General features: G+C 42.7%; 1 protein-coding gene across 2 annotated transcripts in view; it reads left to right on the forward strand.

The window, feature by feature from the left end:
* The window catches only part of FLT1 (fms related receptor tyrosine kinase 1), a 107490-nt gene that overhangs the window by 39655 nt on the left and 51683 nt on the right, over positions 1-16152 (forward strand). For both annotated transcript variants that reach the window (XR_009116010.1, XM_058045449.1), the window contains exon 11: positions 11292-11406. Coding sequence is in view for 1 of the 2 variants with exons in the window: in XM_058045449.1 (XP_057901432.1) it covers positions 11292-11406 (115 nt within the window). In the remaining variant the exon portion in view is untranslated. The remainder of the gene's footprint in view (positions 1-11291; positions 11407-16152) is intronic.

The raw sequence follows: 16152 nt of genomic DNA on the forward strand, positions 1-16152 counted from the left end.
GGTAACATTGCTCAACAAATGTGAATTTTTGAAATGTGGAAAGACCGACATCATTAAAAATTTTCTGTTCTTTCTTTTCGGTTACAACTACTTTGCTTACTCTAGCTCTTGCCATTAATCAACCTTTATAGCTAGCTAGCTAGCTAACTAGATATGTAGGTGTAAAGATTCTCTTCTGATGTTCACCCAAACCAGGAAACATAGAATAGTCAAGGAAATCCGTGTAGGGCAAAAAAGCAGTATTCTGGGTTTCTTTAAGCTTATGTAGAGCTATAAAATTTAGAGATGGCAGCCAAATGGCAGTAGAGGACACAATGCAAAATAAAATGAAAAGAAATTTTAAAAATATTGGTCTGTCTTAAACGACTGAGAAACTGCTTTTCCAGGGCTAGTTTACTGCAGCATATGCTGCTGCTCTGTAGCAGACCCATTCCCATGCTGGGCAGCCCCCAGGTGTTCAGTAGACACAGAAGAGCACAGCCCTGTGGAACACTTGTCCTGAAGTGCCCAGCAGCCTCCTCAGCCTCTTTTCTACCCCTCTGGAGCCATCCTATCCATCCTGAATTTTCCTCAGGCTGGGCTGTCAGCAGAGGTGTGTGGGGGCAGGCAGCAGCAGGGCTTGCTGAGGGTCTCCAGAGCCAGGCAGGCTGGGATCCACCCAAAACAGATCAGTTCTGAGGCTGCAGAACAAGCCTCTGCATGCCAGGAACGTGCTTGATGTTAATGGTTCTTGACCTGAATCTCTTCAGTAGATTCTGTTTATCTCAAACTGCCCAGGCAGAAATTGCCAGGAAAGGCATGTGAGACACTGCTATTGCTCACTGGAAGCACAGGCTAGCTCAGCAGCTGTGCAGCGTTGTTTGGGGCCAGTTTCTCTCTCTGGACATTTCTATGTGGGCAGTTTGAGAGAGATCTCCAACCTCTGCCCAAGGTTTGACTGATTGGCCCTTCAGAGAAACAGCAGACAGTTGCAACACTGAAATTTTACCATGGGTATTTCAACTCTCCCATCACCTTGCTGCCTCCTCCTCTTGAGCTATCAGTTTTGTTTAGCCTCAGACTGAAAGTTACATTATTACATTATTATTTTATAACCCTGCCATCCCATCAATCTATGGTTTTTGGCTTTTGATTTTTTTTTTTTTTTGGGTTTTTTTGGGGGTTTTTTTTTTGGTTTTTTTTTTTGTTTTTTGTTTTTTGTTTTTTGTTTTTCTTCCTGTGTGTGCGTTTGCTTGAGAGAAATGTAACAGTATTATGGAGTTGCTTACAAAAGCAAAGTAGATGGGGAAATTGGTACAAGATTCTCTGCTCTCCTGACTACAGTGTCAAGATGTGAACTCTACTTGGTGGTAAAACCACCTGATGATGGGATTGGAGATGGAGGGCTGAATACATGAAGTATCTGGGAGGAAAAAGCTTGAGGTGCTCCCTGAAACTTCTGCAGAGATACAGAAAGACTGAAACTATCATACTGACAGTGCATGGCCAGACTCCCAGCAGCTTCAGTGAAAGAGGAGGCAGGCCATGTGTGCATAGCAGTCTAATTGCATTTCTGCGTTGTTTGTGTCAGGGTATTAATAAGGGATTGAAAGGCAGAATCATTAGGATGTGCTTGGATAGATGATCTGGGGAAACCAGATTTGGGATATCAGTGAGGTATGTAAAATGAACAAGTAAAGAACAAATGTTAATTGTACTTAATTAGGAACGTACTGAACCACCCAAATTTAATTGTTGGATGTCTGCAAACACTGATGCCCATTAGTTTGCCCACAGTGACTTGTTTTGTTCCCTGTGCCACCTTCTATTTTCAGGAAGGGAAAGGCTGAGTCTTTGGAGCTGGTATAAGTAGGTCAGATGCCATTAACAAACAGGTAGTTCTAAAATGCCTTTGCTTAATTTGACATGTGGCTGAATCCTCAGCTCTACCTGCACACTGGCTGAGGATCTGGTGGCCTTTGTCCTTTTCACCCTCTGCTACAAGAAAATCATCTTACAGCAATCTAGTAATTGTAAAGGTACTTATGGGTACACCAAAAATCCTACTGGCTGTTCCCTTATTTTGGTGGGATTGGGGAAATAGATTAGAGTAAATAAGAGTCACACCCTGTGGTTTTTTACATAACCTTAAAAAAATGCAGAGGAACTGTCACAGGTGTACATTGCAGCGGCATGGATTTCCAGGGAACTTGAAGCCAAAGGAAAAAGAGGAGTGAAACAGCATCTGATCTGCTTCAGCCTGAATAAGGAATATGCTCAAGTATCTCATTCTGCACTTTCACTGGGAGCCAAAAGCCAATGCTTGCTTGTGAACACATTCTTTCCTCCGAGTAGAGCTAAGTCCTTGTTTTCAGTCACTATTATGGAATTTATAATATTCTTTAATATTTTGTTTGCAAAATGCCATTTGAATCAGATCTGGCACATCCATATGCTTACGTAAACTTGACAAATACATGCTTTGTACTGAGTACAGTTTGCCCCAGTCTGTCCACAGGGTTACACATTGACGAATTTATTCTGCAAGTATAAATTACTTCATTATGGATCTTAGTTGAATCAGAACCTTAAACTTTCAAGTTTCGATATTGCTAGTTTCCCAATCACTTCCAATGAAATTTTTGAAAAATTAAAACAATAAGCATTGTATTATTTATTTTGTCACGGATCAATCTTCAAACATAAGAACTACAGCAGGATCCAGATGGTCAGGGATACTCTGCTTGGTATCATGCTTTTATTCTCACTTGCCTATGTTGGGTTGCTTTTTTTTCCCCCCAGTTTCTTTTTTTTACTTGCTGCCTTCACAGGGATGGTCTCTTAGCTGTACTATGTGCAGTCCGACACCCAGCCTTAAGGAAAAACACTTCAGGGTCACGTAGATGGTGGGGTGTTTCTGCTTGATCTTTTGCTGCGTGTGGCCCAGCCCTAGGAAGCAAAGTGTGTGACAGGCTGCTCGTGGGGATGCACGACGTGAGCGAGGCCCCGCACGCTGGCAGCCTCCGAGCCAGTGGGGAGCCCCAGCCCATGGCCAGCAGCCTGCTCCTGCACTAGCAGGGGCTCCTGGCCAAAGGAAGGCTCCAGGTCAAGCTCTGTGTGTGCTGAGCAGTGATTATGAATGGAGTGCTATTACTGGATCGAGTACACCTTTTACAAAAATATACAAACTTTAGTTAGCATCCTCTTTCCTTTTGTGTGTACGCCTTTCAAAAAGCCTTTGCAGAAGGCTTTGAACAGGCATGTGAGGTAGGATCGTGCTCAGAAAAAAGTATTCAGTTAAAAAATAGAAAACAGAGGTTAAGAGGGAACAACCAGTTCTTGCAGCGTAGGGAGGTGATCAGTGAGGTTTTTCAGGAGCCAGTGCTGGGATCTGTACTTGTCAACACGTTCAGAAATAACCTGGAAAAGGTGGCAAGGAGGTGACAGTGTTTGCTGATGATGACAAGTTTGTTCAGATTTGTAAGGATGAGGGGCTGATTGCAATGAAATGCAGAACTCTATGAATCCGGGTATCTGTCTGAGTGAAAAAGTGGCAGGTGAAATTCACTGAAGATAAATGTGCATGATATACATAGGGGAAAAAAAAAATCTTGCTTTCGTATGTAAAATACATGTTAAAAAGCTGTTGGCTGATCATTACTACCACAAAGAGGGATCTTGGTGCTGTGATAGATGGGTTTGTGACAGTGAACACCACCATGAGCAGCTCAAAAAGAAAATAAAGTGTTAGGAAATACCAGGAAAGAAACAAAGACCACAGTACAGAACACCATGATAACTCCACAAATCCATAAATTATCCATGTCTTTTATGCTATGAGCATTTCTGATCCTTTCATTTCAAAGGATGCAGCCAAACTGGGAGGTACACCAGGAATAGCATCAAAAAGGATCAAAGGAATTTCAGAGAATGAGAGGAATGTGTGAAGGATGAGTGAGGAGGGAGATCAAGACTCCTGCAGACTGAAAAAGAAGTGACTTGGGAGCTACAGGATAGAGACTTACAGACTTGTGAAAGATACATGTCTGAGGATCAGTTGTGTATATCTTTTCCAATTCAAGAGGTAGAGGCCATTAGATGAAGACAGGAGGAGCAGAATTTGGAACTGGAAAAGGATTTAGCTCCTCATGTAGTGGATAGCATAGCTGTGAATCTCCTTGCCAGAAGATTTTGGGGATTTGAAAACTTTCTACAGTTTTGGAAGAGAAGTGTTGAAACAGTCTATATTGCGGGAAGTTCCTGAGCTGATAATAATTGGTGACTGGGGGAGTATTAGAAGGAAATATCTGAAGTTAGTCCCACTCTTACTCATCCCCAACCATCTGCATATGGTCATTGTTGGGACAGGATATGGGGTAGATGGATCCTTGGTCTCACATCCATGCCTGTCAGTATTTTCTCTTCCTGTTTTCCCTCTAATCAACTCCCCTCTCTCCTTAAAAATGTTTCCCTCCATTCTTTCTCATCCTTTCCTTGTTTTCTGCCTGGACTTCAGTCCCCCACTCCAGTCAGCAGAGAATTGCTCCCAGATCCCTACTTGAAGAGAAGTTGAAAACAAATCATCTTGAAAAAACACAACCTCAGTGGGTCAACAGCTTGTCTGTCTCCTTTGCTAATCGCTGGAAAATGGAAAGGGTGAGAGTTGTGCTTCCAGCTTGTCAGCAGAATGGGCAGTATGGAGGACTGTGTAAATAGGTTACTGAAGAATTACTCCTTTCTAGAACCAAGAGGATCCAGATAGGACAGAAAAGGAAAAAAGGGGAATTTTGGCTTTCTGAGAAGTAAGGAGTTGTGGATACATGGATCTTGGAATATTATAGACATAAGGTTTTTTCTAGAAGTTGAGTGAGCTATTAGAACTGAGTTGTGCAAGGAAAATAATTTACACTAGAAGGATCTGAACAATATCTTGGACTGTATTTATAGGGAACATAAATTGGAAATAAAAAGAAACTGAGTGCAAGAGTGGACATTGTATGTATGTTTTCTCTTTAGGATTATGACTGTTCAACCAAATTGCAAGATCCTCTTCCTTGCAGTACTTAAGACTCTCAAAATCAAGCACTTTTTTTGCCCTGAAAGAAATGCTGGGTTCTTATGGAAATCTCACGGGATAATGCTACAGTTCCAGTCAACATCCTGCTTCTTTGTGCAGGACATGATTTTTGCTTTTGCACAGAGAAAGTGGAGGCTGAGTCACAGTAGCTTCATAAGAGAAGAGAGTGAGCACAGTTTAGTAAAGGAGGGAAGAGAAACAAGGAAGGAAGGTAGATTTGGCTGAAATATGATGGTATTCTGCATCCATGAAGAATGCTAAGCAGTGTGAAGCAGAAAATTAAAGATCAAAAAGCAAAATATAATCTTGTTGCAAGTAACTGGTGTTGCAGGGTGCTCAGGCGTGCAGTTATAGAAGTGGTTTTATTCCTGTGGAAATCTGAGTGTGGGATGATGAAATACTGAAAGTTGGGGTAGGTAACATTGCTGTTGGCCTTGCTGCTTCTTTTGAGATAGCTCAGATCAATCAGCTTTCCAGGCACCAAACTGGAATAGTTAAGGGCAAGTCATAATGCTTGGAAAGGATGAGTATGAAAGGGAAACACCATCCAGTTATCTGGTTGCATATCAGTAATAGCAAGAAAGGCAATGTGCAGCTATCAAATGCTTCCTTTTTTGATAGAGCCATGAAAGTACACAAGAAAGCTCTAAATGCCATCTACCCTACTCTTTTCAAAGATACTCCCCAGGAGAATGAGGTTTTGGAACATCAGGGACCTGATACTAAATAAATAAATAAATAAACAATAAACAATGTAAAATATATCCTGTTCCTACCACCTGTAGTTTTCCTCCTAGCTCCACCAATGCACATATTAGGGAAGGTGCTTGGGATGAGCTCCCAGCTGCAGTTTTGCCAGTATTTTGACCTCTGACTGATTGGTTTTGACCGAGAGCAGGAGCACCTGGACCATAGCTTCTCAGAATCATAGAATCACATGCATAGACAAAGCTGGCATGGGGCCAGCACATGTTCTCCTTCCCCCACCCCCATAAAGCACGTTTTACAAACTCTACATGCTCCCTGCTACTATTTTTCCTCTCTGTTTCCTGCCCCAGATTGAGTCAATATTCCCAAGGACACGTGGCTACACCAGCCCTGTGCTATCAATCACACCGCACTGGACACTGAGGTGCAGAGCAGGCATGGCCCATGCCATTCAGATTTTTTTTTTTTTGGCAACTTGCAAATAAAAAACAATTCCTATGTATTCTTTACAATTCCAGGAATTTCCAGAGTTCCTGTCTTAATGTTAGTGTCGTTGCCTTTGCCTCTTAAAAGACATGAGTCAGCCCAACTTGAATTTGTATTAACACTGCCCTCATGCTGCTAGGAATTGCTGCCCTATAAAAAGGATAGCTGCTGAGAAAAGTATGGTGGCTGCCAATAATCACTCTAAAAAATGGGCACTGCTGGTGACAGGATGGTTTCCTCTCCCTCCCAACAAATCTACCCCAGTGAATGAGAGTGTGAGTGAGGCTGCCAGGGGCTTTGCCAAGAGGAATACATGCTTAGAGATTTGAATGAAATTCAAGTTACACGAGGTAACGATTGCAATGGCCTCTGGAATCACACAGGAGGGCTTGGGAGGGAGAAGCTGGGAAGACAAGGAGACAGAGGATGAGTATTTTTCCAACTAATCTGTCAATTCGGCTCTGTCACTGGTATTTGTTGTTGCACTGCGTGAACTGAAAACTGCAGTACTATCTTTGGCATGGGGAAGATGTGTCTGGATGGGCTAGATCTGGGGCTTTCAATCAGAACTGACTGTCATACGTGAGGTCAAACCATCCTATGAGTAACTGGACAAATTGTTTACCTCAGCTCCCATGCTCTGCTATAAATCACTGAGCAGCTTTTCTTCTGAGACCAGTAGTTTCATCGGCAGGACTTCAGCTTGGAGCTGGTTTGTTGTGTGGTTTCAGTGAAATACATCAAGATGACATGAAGTACACTCTTACCCTGGAAACTTTTCCCTGTTGATAGTTATAAATACATCATGCTATTGTGCTTGGCATGCTGCATGCTGATAGAAGTGAGGGCTCTGAAACTCATTAGGAGAGGGAACGGGCCGCGGAGCGGAGCGAGGACAGTGTGGAGCGAAGGCTGATCACCACAGCCCTGTCCAGAATAGGCCATGGGAGTTTTCTTATCTCGCTTTGGCAGGAGGTGCTGCTAGCTTCCTGTGCGAAATCACGAGCATATGCTGCTTTCCTCTTGTTGTTTGGCTTCCTCCGCTGCACAAGACGGTTCCCAGCACTGTGATTATCTTTGCATCTTCAAACATGGCACACTCTGCTTCCTTAAGGGCTTGATGTATTCTTGAGTAGCAGGCTGGCTCCCCTCCCCCCAGCCATTTCTCCAGGGCCCCCACGGGTGCCAACTCCACACATCACAGACCCTTTTTAAAGCTGGACTTACTTCTGGTTGCATAACCCACCCCCAGCCTCTCCAAATCCGTGTAAATTCCCGCAGCTCTGGGTGATGAGCAGGTCTGACAGCAGAACTCACCCTGCCACAGGCAGAGCCACTCTCACCCCTCTTTTTCCCTGTGCTGGGCTTCTCTGGAAACCTTACAGAGAATTAGTGGCTCCTGTTTTTACAAAAGGATAGCCTTTTTCTCGGGCTCTTGACACAAAGGCCAATGTGTGCCTGTGCGGGTGCACACCTGCAAATGTGCATGCCAGCACGCATGCAGGCATATGGGAAAAACTACTTGGGGTGTGATTAACCCAAGTGCTCTGCTTCTACCAGCCCTCCACCAGGACAGCAGAGTCTGATTGCCTCACTTTGAGGTTGTGTAACTTCTATAAATGTAGGTTTGTACACATCTCTGTTAGTATTTCTTATGTGGGATCTCTACACGTGCAGAGTTGCACCCACAAAGGAGAAACATGAAAGGGTCTGCAGAGACACAGGTGAAAGAAATGCATAGAAATGTGCTGGCAGATATCAGCTTGTTTATCAATCCCCCTATGTGCTCGTTCACTAACCCTGCAGTAACCCTGCTGTAAGATTTCCTGAAGATGCAAAGCACCGAGGCTCATCCCACAGCAAAACATTTCAGGAATTCATGTACTCTGGCAATATCTGGAGTAAGATTGAAATACCTAAATCGCAGTAGGATTTCCCTGCAAACACAGACAGTTCCTGCTAAAAATGCAATGCCCTTGTTATTTTACTGAGTGGGTAGTTTGAAGAAATTGGTAATTTCCTTGAAATCAGAAAAATATGCAGCTGATGTTATGTGAGGACACAATCTATGAAACATCAATCGAGTCAACAGGAAAATGATTGCCGATTTTGGTTCCAGCCAGCATGGTTTTTTGTGTTTTCATTCTTCTCTCTTTCTTTCCAAGCATCTGTGCTTAACACAAACATTTGGTTTGATGATTACATTTAAGTTCAGCGGAACCTTTTCTCTTTCTGTTACAAAATGCCTGTTGTTAGAGGCTGAGGTCAAGTTAAGAGATGGGACTTTTGCCTCATTTTTCCCTTCCCCATCTCTACCTGATGCTGTTGGCTTAGGCAGCATCTTTCACATGGCACCCCTGGCAGCAGAAAGAGGTGAGATGACAGAGTATTAACCTGAGTAGCCAGCTCAGGATAATGGACACAGCTCGTGTGATGTCCCTGAGCTATTTTAGTGTATTTGAGGTTAAAGTTAAGGGGTTTGGCAGCTGATCAGAGGAAGCATCTGGTTCTGCATCCAAAGGGATGAGTCTGAGTCTTGTCCTGGACTCTCTCTGGCAGCCGTGCTGTAACTGATCCATAAACGTTTACTGATCAAGCAGTCGGTGGAGCCGAAGTTGTGTGTACAACAGTACTCACACCTCCAGCTGTGTGCTCTTGGATGCAGCATTGCCAGCTTGATTGTGACTCTTTTTTTATTAAAACCATGGACAACAGCTATGAAGAGTATTCAATTTTCTACTCTAATTGCATTAACGCGGTAATCGCCAGTTCGGATATAGAATGGAATGTGATGTCGGTAGAGTTCACATATGTGCCTCCAGGGCTAATCTAGTACTTTACATGTGTTTTTCTTGTTATTGTGGTGTTATTGTAGTTATGATGGCGGTTTGCATTCTGGTATTAATGAGTAATCAGCATCTCATTGTGCTAAGCATCAACAAAGGCATAGCACTGTCCTCATCCCTAAGACATGGCAAAATAATATATACAGTCTTTTTAAGGAATTGTGAGGAAGAGTATAATAATAGCAACTGAGTCTGGAGGCTCCAGAGCTGTAAGAAAGGAAATTGGAGATGCTTTTCAGAGATGCACAAGCAGCTTATGAATATGCATTATGCCTTCCTTGTGTCCTTTACCAAAATATGTGTAAGGACTTCTATGGTAAAGAGTACAAAATTTCAGCACTGTAAAAATAAACATAAATGCATTCTGTGGGGATTGGAAAAAAATAAATTAGGAGGCACGTTTTAATATGCATGAAGTGGGATTTTGGTGTTTCTGTTTTCCTGTACAGATTGCATCCATTCACAAATGTGCTTTTGATACTACCTGTTTGTGTGTCTGGCATCACAAATTGAGTTTTGATATCTTTTGTGGTATGAAAATGTTACCATCTTAGCCAAATTATCATGCCTTCTGTGTTTTATTCTTGTTACAGAATAAGACTTCTTAAAACTTTAAATGTGCAAAGTAAATGGCTTCTACCTTTCTGAATAATTTTAACCTATTTTCCCCATCTGAGTGCAACAGGTGCCCTTATTAACGCACCTGTCTTTCATTTACCCTGGCCTCAAAAACAATGTATTAGAAGTTGGCTTTTAAACCAGAGTCTGATGGAGGTGGTTGTGTAGATAGGGCTTTCCTGCCAGGCTCTTGCTCCCTGTCCTCTCTCCGTGCATGAATTGCCATTGCTTTTTTCTGGCTTTTTTTTTTTGTCTTTTCAACACACTGATCCTTTCAGTGCACATTTGGGCAGCCCAAGTTAGTTTCCATGTCATTATTTCTTTGAGCTGTAATATCTGCGAAGTAATTGGCCAGTTTGACGCAAAGCTGCACAATTAAAAACAGGCATGTAAAGCTGGTGTACCATTGGTACTCTAAGCAACACCAAGTTTACTGTGCAAAGCAAACTGCACAGTTTAAATGAAGGGAAATGAACCTCATTCTTTGGTCAGGATTGCATCATATTCTGTTTTTCAGTCACTGGGCTTTCAAGTTCATTTCTCCAAACAACTGTTATACAAGTCAGAAGTATTTGATTACAGATAGGACAGCCATTATCTTTCAAATCCAAGAAACACAGTGTATTTGAAAGAACTTCTTCAAGCTGAAGGGTTAATCTTTGCCAATGATGCTGGAATTGAATGAGCAAAAACTAAATTCTGGATGAAAAACTGAGCTAGATATTCTCAAAGAAGAACAGGATCAGGCAGCCCTTAAGAAGCATTCCAATGTGTTTATCTGTGTGTACCAAATCAGACTCTAAGAAACAAATTATCTCTACCATGACCACACCTGAATGTTCTGATTACAAGCCAATTTGTTGCATAAGGCAAAAACATTTTATCTCTGGGACTTTCATTCATTAAGATGCATTTGATTTTCCTCCAGTTAAATTATCATTTAAATCCCTTTTTCATTTGAGTATAATTCTGTTTAACTTCATTTTGTTCGTTCGCAGGATTATGCTTGTTTTTACTATGTGTCCTGTAATCATTGAGCATCATTATTAATATCTTGCTGTTTTGTAAACTGAACTAAATAAATATTGAGAAATTAAAACTGGCATAATCTTTTGTTAAAGCAGAAACAACCTGCACAGAGCAAAAGAGCATCCAATGCATTATGGAATGCATCGTGAAACCAATATAATTTGTCTTGAGTTAAAGGCTAAAAATAGTATGAACTCATGTTTTGGCCATGTCTGAGAACAGGAGCATTGGAAATGGGATGTTGGTCTTGTACAGGTCGATGTTTAGGCTCTGACTGTAAATTCTGGCCTCACAGTTTGCAGTGGCTTAAATGTGAACATTTACTCCAGAGAGCTAACATTCAAGGAGCGGATGTGGAACTGAATCCAATTTTCAGGCTCCAAAACTCAAGATTTAATGAAAAGCAATTATACTTTCCTGGTTGTCACAGCACCGACAGTTTTCCTGACTGATCACTGTTTTCAAAACAATTGTTTTGTCTTATGTGTTGAATTTCTATCAAATTTCTACAACCAAATCAATAACATTTCAATTTTTCTTGTCTTCAGGCACGGATTTTGCTTTTATACGGAAGGATCTTTCATCCTGAAAGCTGGCAGCCACGTAGGAAACAGGATCCAGAGCATCACTGAGAGAACGGCTGTAATAGAGGGCAAAAATAAGGTATGATTCCTAGGAGCAGATAACCTTTCTGTGTGACAGCATGTGTGGAAAAGGCACTGTAAGATGCTGTCAAGGTAACAGAGAAGAAGCCAGCGTTTTTATATTGTTTGGATTTGAGGACCTGCATACATGCAGATAAGTTTCATACTTGGTATTTATCTGCTGAGAGTATTTTTTTTCTGGTGGCTGTCATGTAAATGTAAGTGACATGCCAAGAGAATGTATCAGTGGGATTCTCTATATCTGCTCTCTTATTCGTGGTCTGAACTATCTTGGGGTACCTCAGAAGCACGGGGCAGGGTTCCAGGCCATCTTTGCCTCATTTTGTGCCATTGCACAATTTCGTGGTTTTTATTCCCATGAGAATTAAACTATTTACACTCATTAGTCAGTTTATTCACAGATGTGGTCCTAGTTGATTAGATGGTCATGTCTTTTTTGGAATAAATTCTAAAGAGCCAAAAGAATCCATATTATGGAAGCAAAGTTTAAGAGAAGTCTCAGTCAGAGACAGCAAGATGGGATTTATCCCAGCAGTGTTAGCCATCTGAACTTAGGTGTTAGTCCAAGCCAAGCATCCTTTTTTGGGTCATGGGGACATGCAGGTGACTCTGAAGGGTGTGTGGGCCTGTAGTCCATTGGTGTCTAATGTGGAAAAGAAAGCCCATGAGATTAACTTGCCAAGGGCTAAGGGGGCTTGTCCATCAGTTAAAACCTCAAATCAGGGGTACCCTAGATCAACTGCACTTCCCTGGGATAGACATGAGACTGATTTGGTGTGGTTGGGTAGCCTGTGCTACAGAGCAGCTCAGGTGTCATAACACTGTCACAGAGTCTGTTTTCACAGGCTAGTTTTGTTTGTGGCTGTAATAGCTAAAGAGATTATAAATTTTAAAGCCTATCTTACTCTAGGCCTTCAATTTTTAATGACACCAAAATGTCTTTTGTAATTCTAAGGGCACTGGGGTTAAAGGTCTCTTTTCCATGATGGCTGCCTTCAGTTTCCTGCATATGAAAATGGGTATGAACTGTAGTTATTCTCATGTCAAGGCCCTTTCACACACCGCAGCATAAATAGGGTTTTACGCGCAGCCAAGAATGAGATCTGGGACTGCATTTTATCCGGCTGTTTTATTATTTAGAAAGTATCACAGGTGTCCATGGCAGCATTCCAGCGCGTGGGAACAGGCTGGATCCCAGGGAGGCATTTGCTCTATTTAGCTCTACGTGCCTAAAGATCAAGGCAAAGATGGGAGCAAACAGTTTCCTAGGGTACTCTATCATAGGAAAGCACATGAAAAATGAAGCATAAGGAGGGATTTGAAGGAGGAAAGGGAAACAATTTCAGGCACAGGAAGACACAGTCTATTCCACAGGGGGAATGATGAACAAGATGATAAGAATCAATTCTTTTCCAGCAGTCATATAGCCGTGCTATGGGTGCAGTCCTGCCTCTTCACAGGGTGCAGAAGGAGCTGTCTAATGACCAGATCTCATTCTCCTTGTGTACCGTGCATTTTGGAGACAGCAGAAGAGGAGTGGCTAAAATATCAAAGCAACTTCCAGTCAACAGTAAATAAATTCCTCCCTGGAGGAAGATGCTAATAATGGGTCCTTGCGGTAGAACTGCAAGTCTTTGGCAAGCAGCCCTTTTTAAAAATGTGCCCAGAAATGAACCAAGGAATGGTCCTTGCACGGAAGGATTTGCAGTGAAATTTATTGATCCTCCCTTGTAGTCTTTGTCTTTTTGCTCTGTAGTTCAACTAAAAAAGGTCTACCTTGCTTTGCTTTACTCCTCCTGGTCCCTATGGGGAGGGGGAGGTTAGTGAAACAATCTCTGTACTCAGCTTTTTCACAGCTTTTCTAAAGTTTCTGTATTTCTGCTGCTCTTCCATAGCTTTCCAAGCACAGCTGGACTGCTTTTGTAAGTAAAAAAAATGCTCTCTAAGCCCAGGCTCCTGGCCAAGCTGAGAGCTGCACGATCAGTGCACATGCAGCTGCTCTAGAGCATCCAGGATTATTCTTTTAAATCCATGGGAGTCTATGGCTTTTCACTCTTCGCAGCCCAAGACTCACCCTCGGCTCCCCTGAGCAAACTCAAAGAGCCAGCTCAGCCAGAGCCCTTGCCCATCTGCAGGGACATTGTCAGAGTGCTAATAGCACTGAGCTCACTGAATGCAGCACTTCCATCGCAAGTGTCTGCCTCTGACGGACTGCTTCTGTGCGCAGTTCTGCTCCTGCAAGCAGCTGTGAGCAGCTCTCTGAGGCACTTCCACAGCGGTGGTGCCCTGCTAAATAAACAGTGTCTACCCCACTTCCACATCCCAACACAGCACGAGTGGTAAAAACAGTCTCAGAGCTCAATGGAAACAACAAAGATGCAGGAGACAAAGAGGTAGGAAATGAATGAAGAAACTCAGAAAGTTTCACATTTGGGTTAGCATGAAAGGAAAAATGCATGTGGTCACAGGATGAGATTATTATAAGCAAGGGAAGAGATGAACAAGGAATGATCAACAGGTTTCTTTAGCAATGAAGGTAGCTCTTTTTACCTTCCTAAGGACATTGTGCCAGTTCCACACGTTTCCTGTATGTGTAACATCTAAGTGCTTCTAGTTTGGCTCTTTGCTGTGGTAGATTGTTTGTTTGTCTGTGGTTATCAAGGTAGCCACAAGTATATTTTAAAGTTAGCAAAACCTCAAACCCTGTGCCTGTGCAGTTAAAGTAGTGCAGGAAGCCTGCACTACATGATTCTTTGGTGACAGAGAAACTGTGACAACAGTGTGTTTTAGTAACATTTCCGCTAAAGCCTCTCCAAGCAGACATTGAGAAACTCGAGTGGTACAATGGAAGAACTTCGTAACATAAGCCATAATACTTAATCATAAGACAGCTCTTGAAGTGATTTGATTCCCCCACCCAATGTTTTGACTCTCATTTTGTTGGACATTTCAGTGACTTCCTACAAAGCTGCGCTATTCTTAGGCCTGTGGTGTAAACAGCTCACAGACACTCTGCTGTCACTCAGCTGACTAGCACCCACCACTTCTCAGTGCCCCCCTTAAAGCTGACTGCTGGGTCTGACTGAGGACTAACACTGAGTACTATTCTTTGCATGGTCAGTGTTCTGTAGAAGTCAGCAAGGGTCCTGGGTGTGCAGCATGTGCAGAAGACCACTAAGAAGGCAAGTTGAGATGAGGGAAAGCAAAAAGTGTGGGCCAAGAAGAAAGGATTATAAATCCAAGGGAAGGAGACAGTAGACATGAGGGCAGTTGAGTACACGGAAAAGTTGGAGAGAGTGAGACAAAACCCTTTGTTTTTTGGGAACTAACTTACTGAGAACCTGAAGTGGAACAGAATGTTCCTGACTGCCTCATGCCTCTGCTGCCAGCATATGTTGGGAGTACCATGGACCAATAGCAGGTACCACAAAAACTGGGTCTGTGTCACAGGGTATGCCTCCAGGTATGGTGTGTAAAGGGTAGTAATGCATGGAATTGGAGCTTACCATGCATATATGTGTGTGTGTGTGTGTGTGTGTGTGTGTGTGTGTGTGTGTGTGTGTATGTATGTGTGTAAAACTATATATATGTATATGTGTATGTGTATATATATATATATATATGACTTTGTTTTCCACTGCATGAATACCTAGCTGACGCAGGTTTTTAGTGGATCCAACACTTGTGAATGACAAAGCCACTTGATTTCATGGAAAAAGGAAGGTAATGGCCCTGTATCATGATTCTGGAAGGCAAAATTTAGACTCACCGGTTTGGCTTGCAAAGATGGGTCAGCCTGACTGGTGGTAGTATTAAAAAGTGTAACTCTTCAAAGTGGAGTGCTAAATAGTCAGAAGAGCCAATCCTTCCTGGACAGGACTGATAAGTGTAATCACACAAAATAAAAGGATTCCATCTCTCCTGCATCTTCTATGCCAAGCCCTAAACATCTACCTCTCTTCTGAGTTCCCGTCTTACTGATGAGAGGGAGAAGCATGTGCTGTGTCTGTTCTTAGTCCTGACACATGCCAGCTGTCTGGCCAGTACATCTGTGCAGATTGGCCATCTGGAACCCAAAGAGAAAGAGAAAGCTGTTTAGCTCACCACAGCAGCATTTTGATCTTTCTCCTCCACCAAACAGCTGGTTTTCATTAAATGTGTGAGATCTCATGAGCTTTGAGTTGTCAGTAAGTCTTGGATGAAACTGAACAATAGATTCAGAAATTACTGAGCATGTGGGGGTGGAGAGGATACTGGCAGACAGATGGACAGGCTGGCAGACAGATGAACATAAGGACGGTATGATCTTCCTCAGAACCCAGGCTAAAGATAGCAGTGGGAGCCCCACTTTCCTCTCTTCAGCACATTGTAACTTCTCCTGGAGCCTTCCCGAGTGCTACTAGAATTGCTGTCAACACTTTCAAGTGAATCTTTGGGAGGTACCAGCAAAGCCAAGCCCTTGATGAGATTAAAACCAGCAGAACTTGGGGCTTGCTGCTGCTGAGCTGCAGGACAGCACGGGATGCAGAGAGAAAACACAGCTCTTCTTGATATACAGCAGCAGCTCATAGAGATTTTTCTGCCTGACCCCAGGGGAAAAGTGGGTGCTGTTCCATCCACTCATGTCCTCCTGTTGAGGGTATTTTGATGTTTCTCCCATGCTGGTCCTGAAGGTGAAACGTGTTGACCAGATGTTTTGCATTGATGCTCCTTGCCAACATGTGAGGCATGCAGATTGTATGTC

Source organism: Melospiza georgiana, chromosome 2 (assembly GCF_028018845.1).
Source record: "Melospiza georgiana isolate bMelGeo1 chromosome 2, bMelGeo1.pri, whole genome shotgun sequence".
Taxonomy (NCBI): Eukaryota; Metazoa; Chordata; class Aves; order Passeriformes; family Passerellidae; genus Melospiza; species Melospiza georgiana.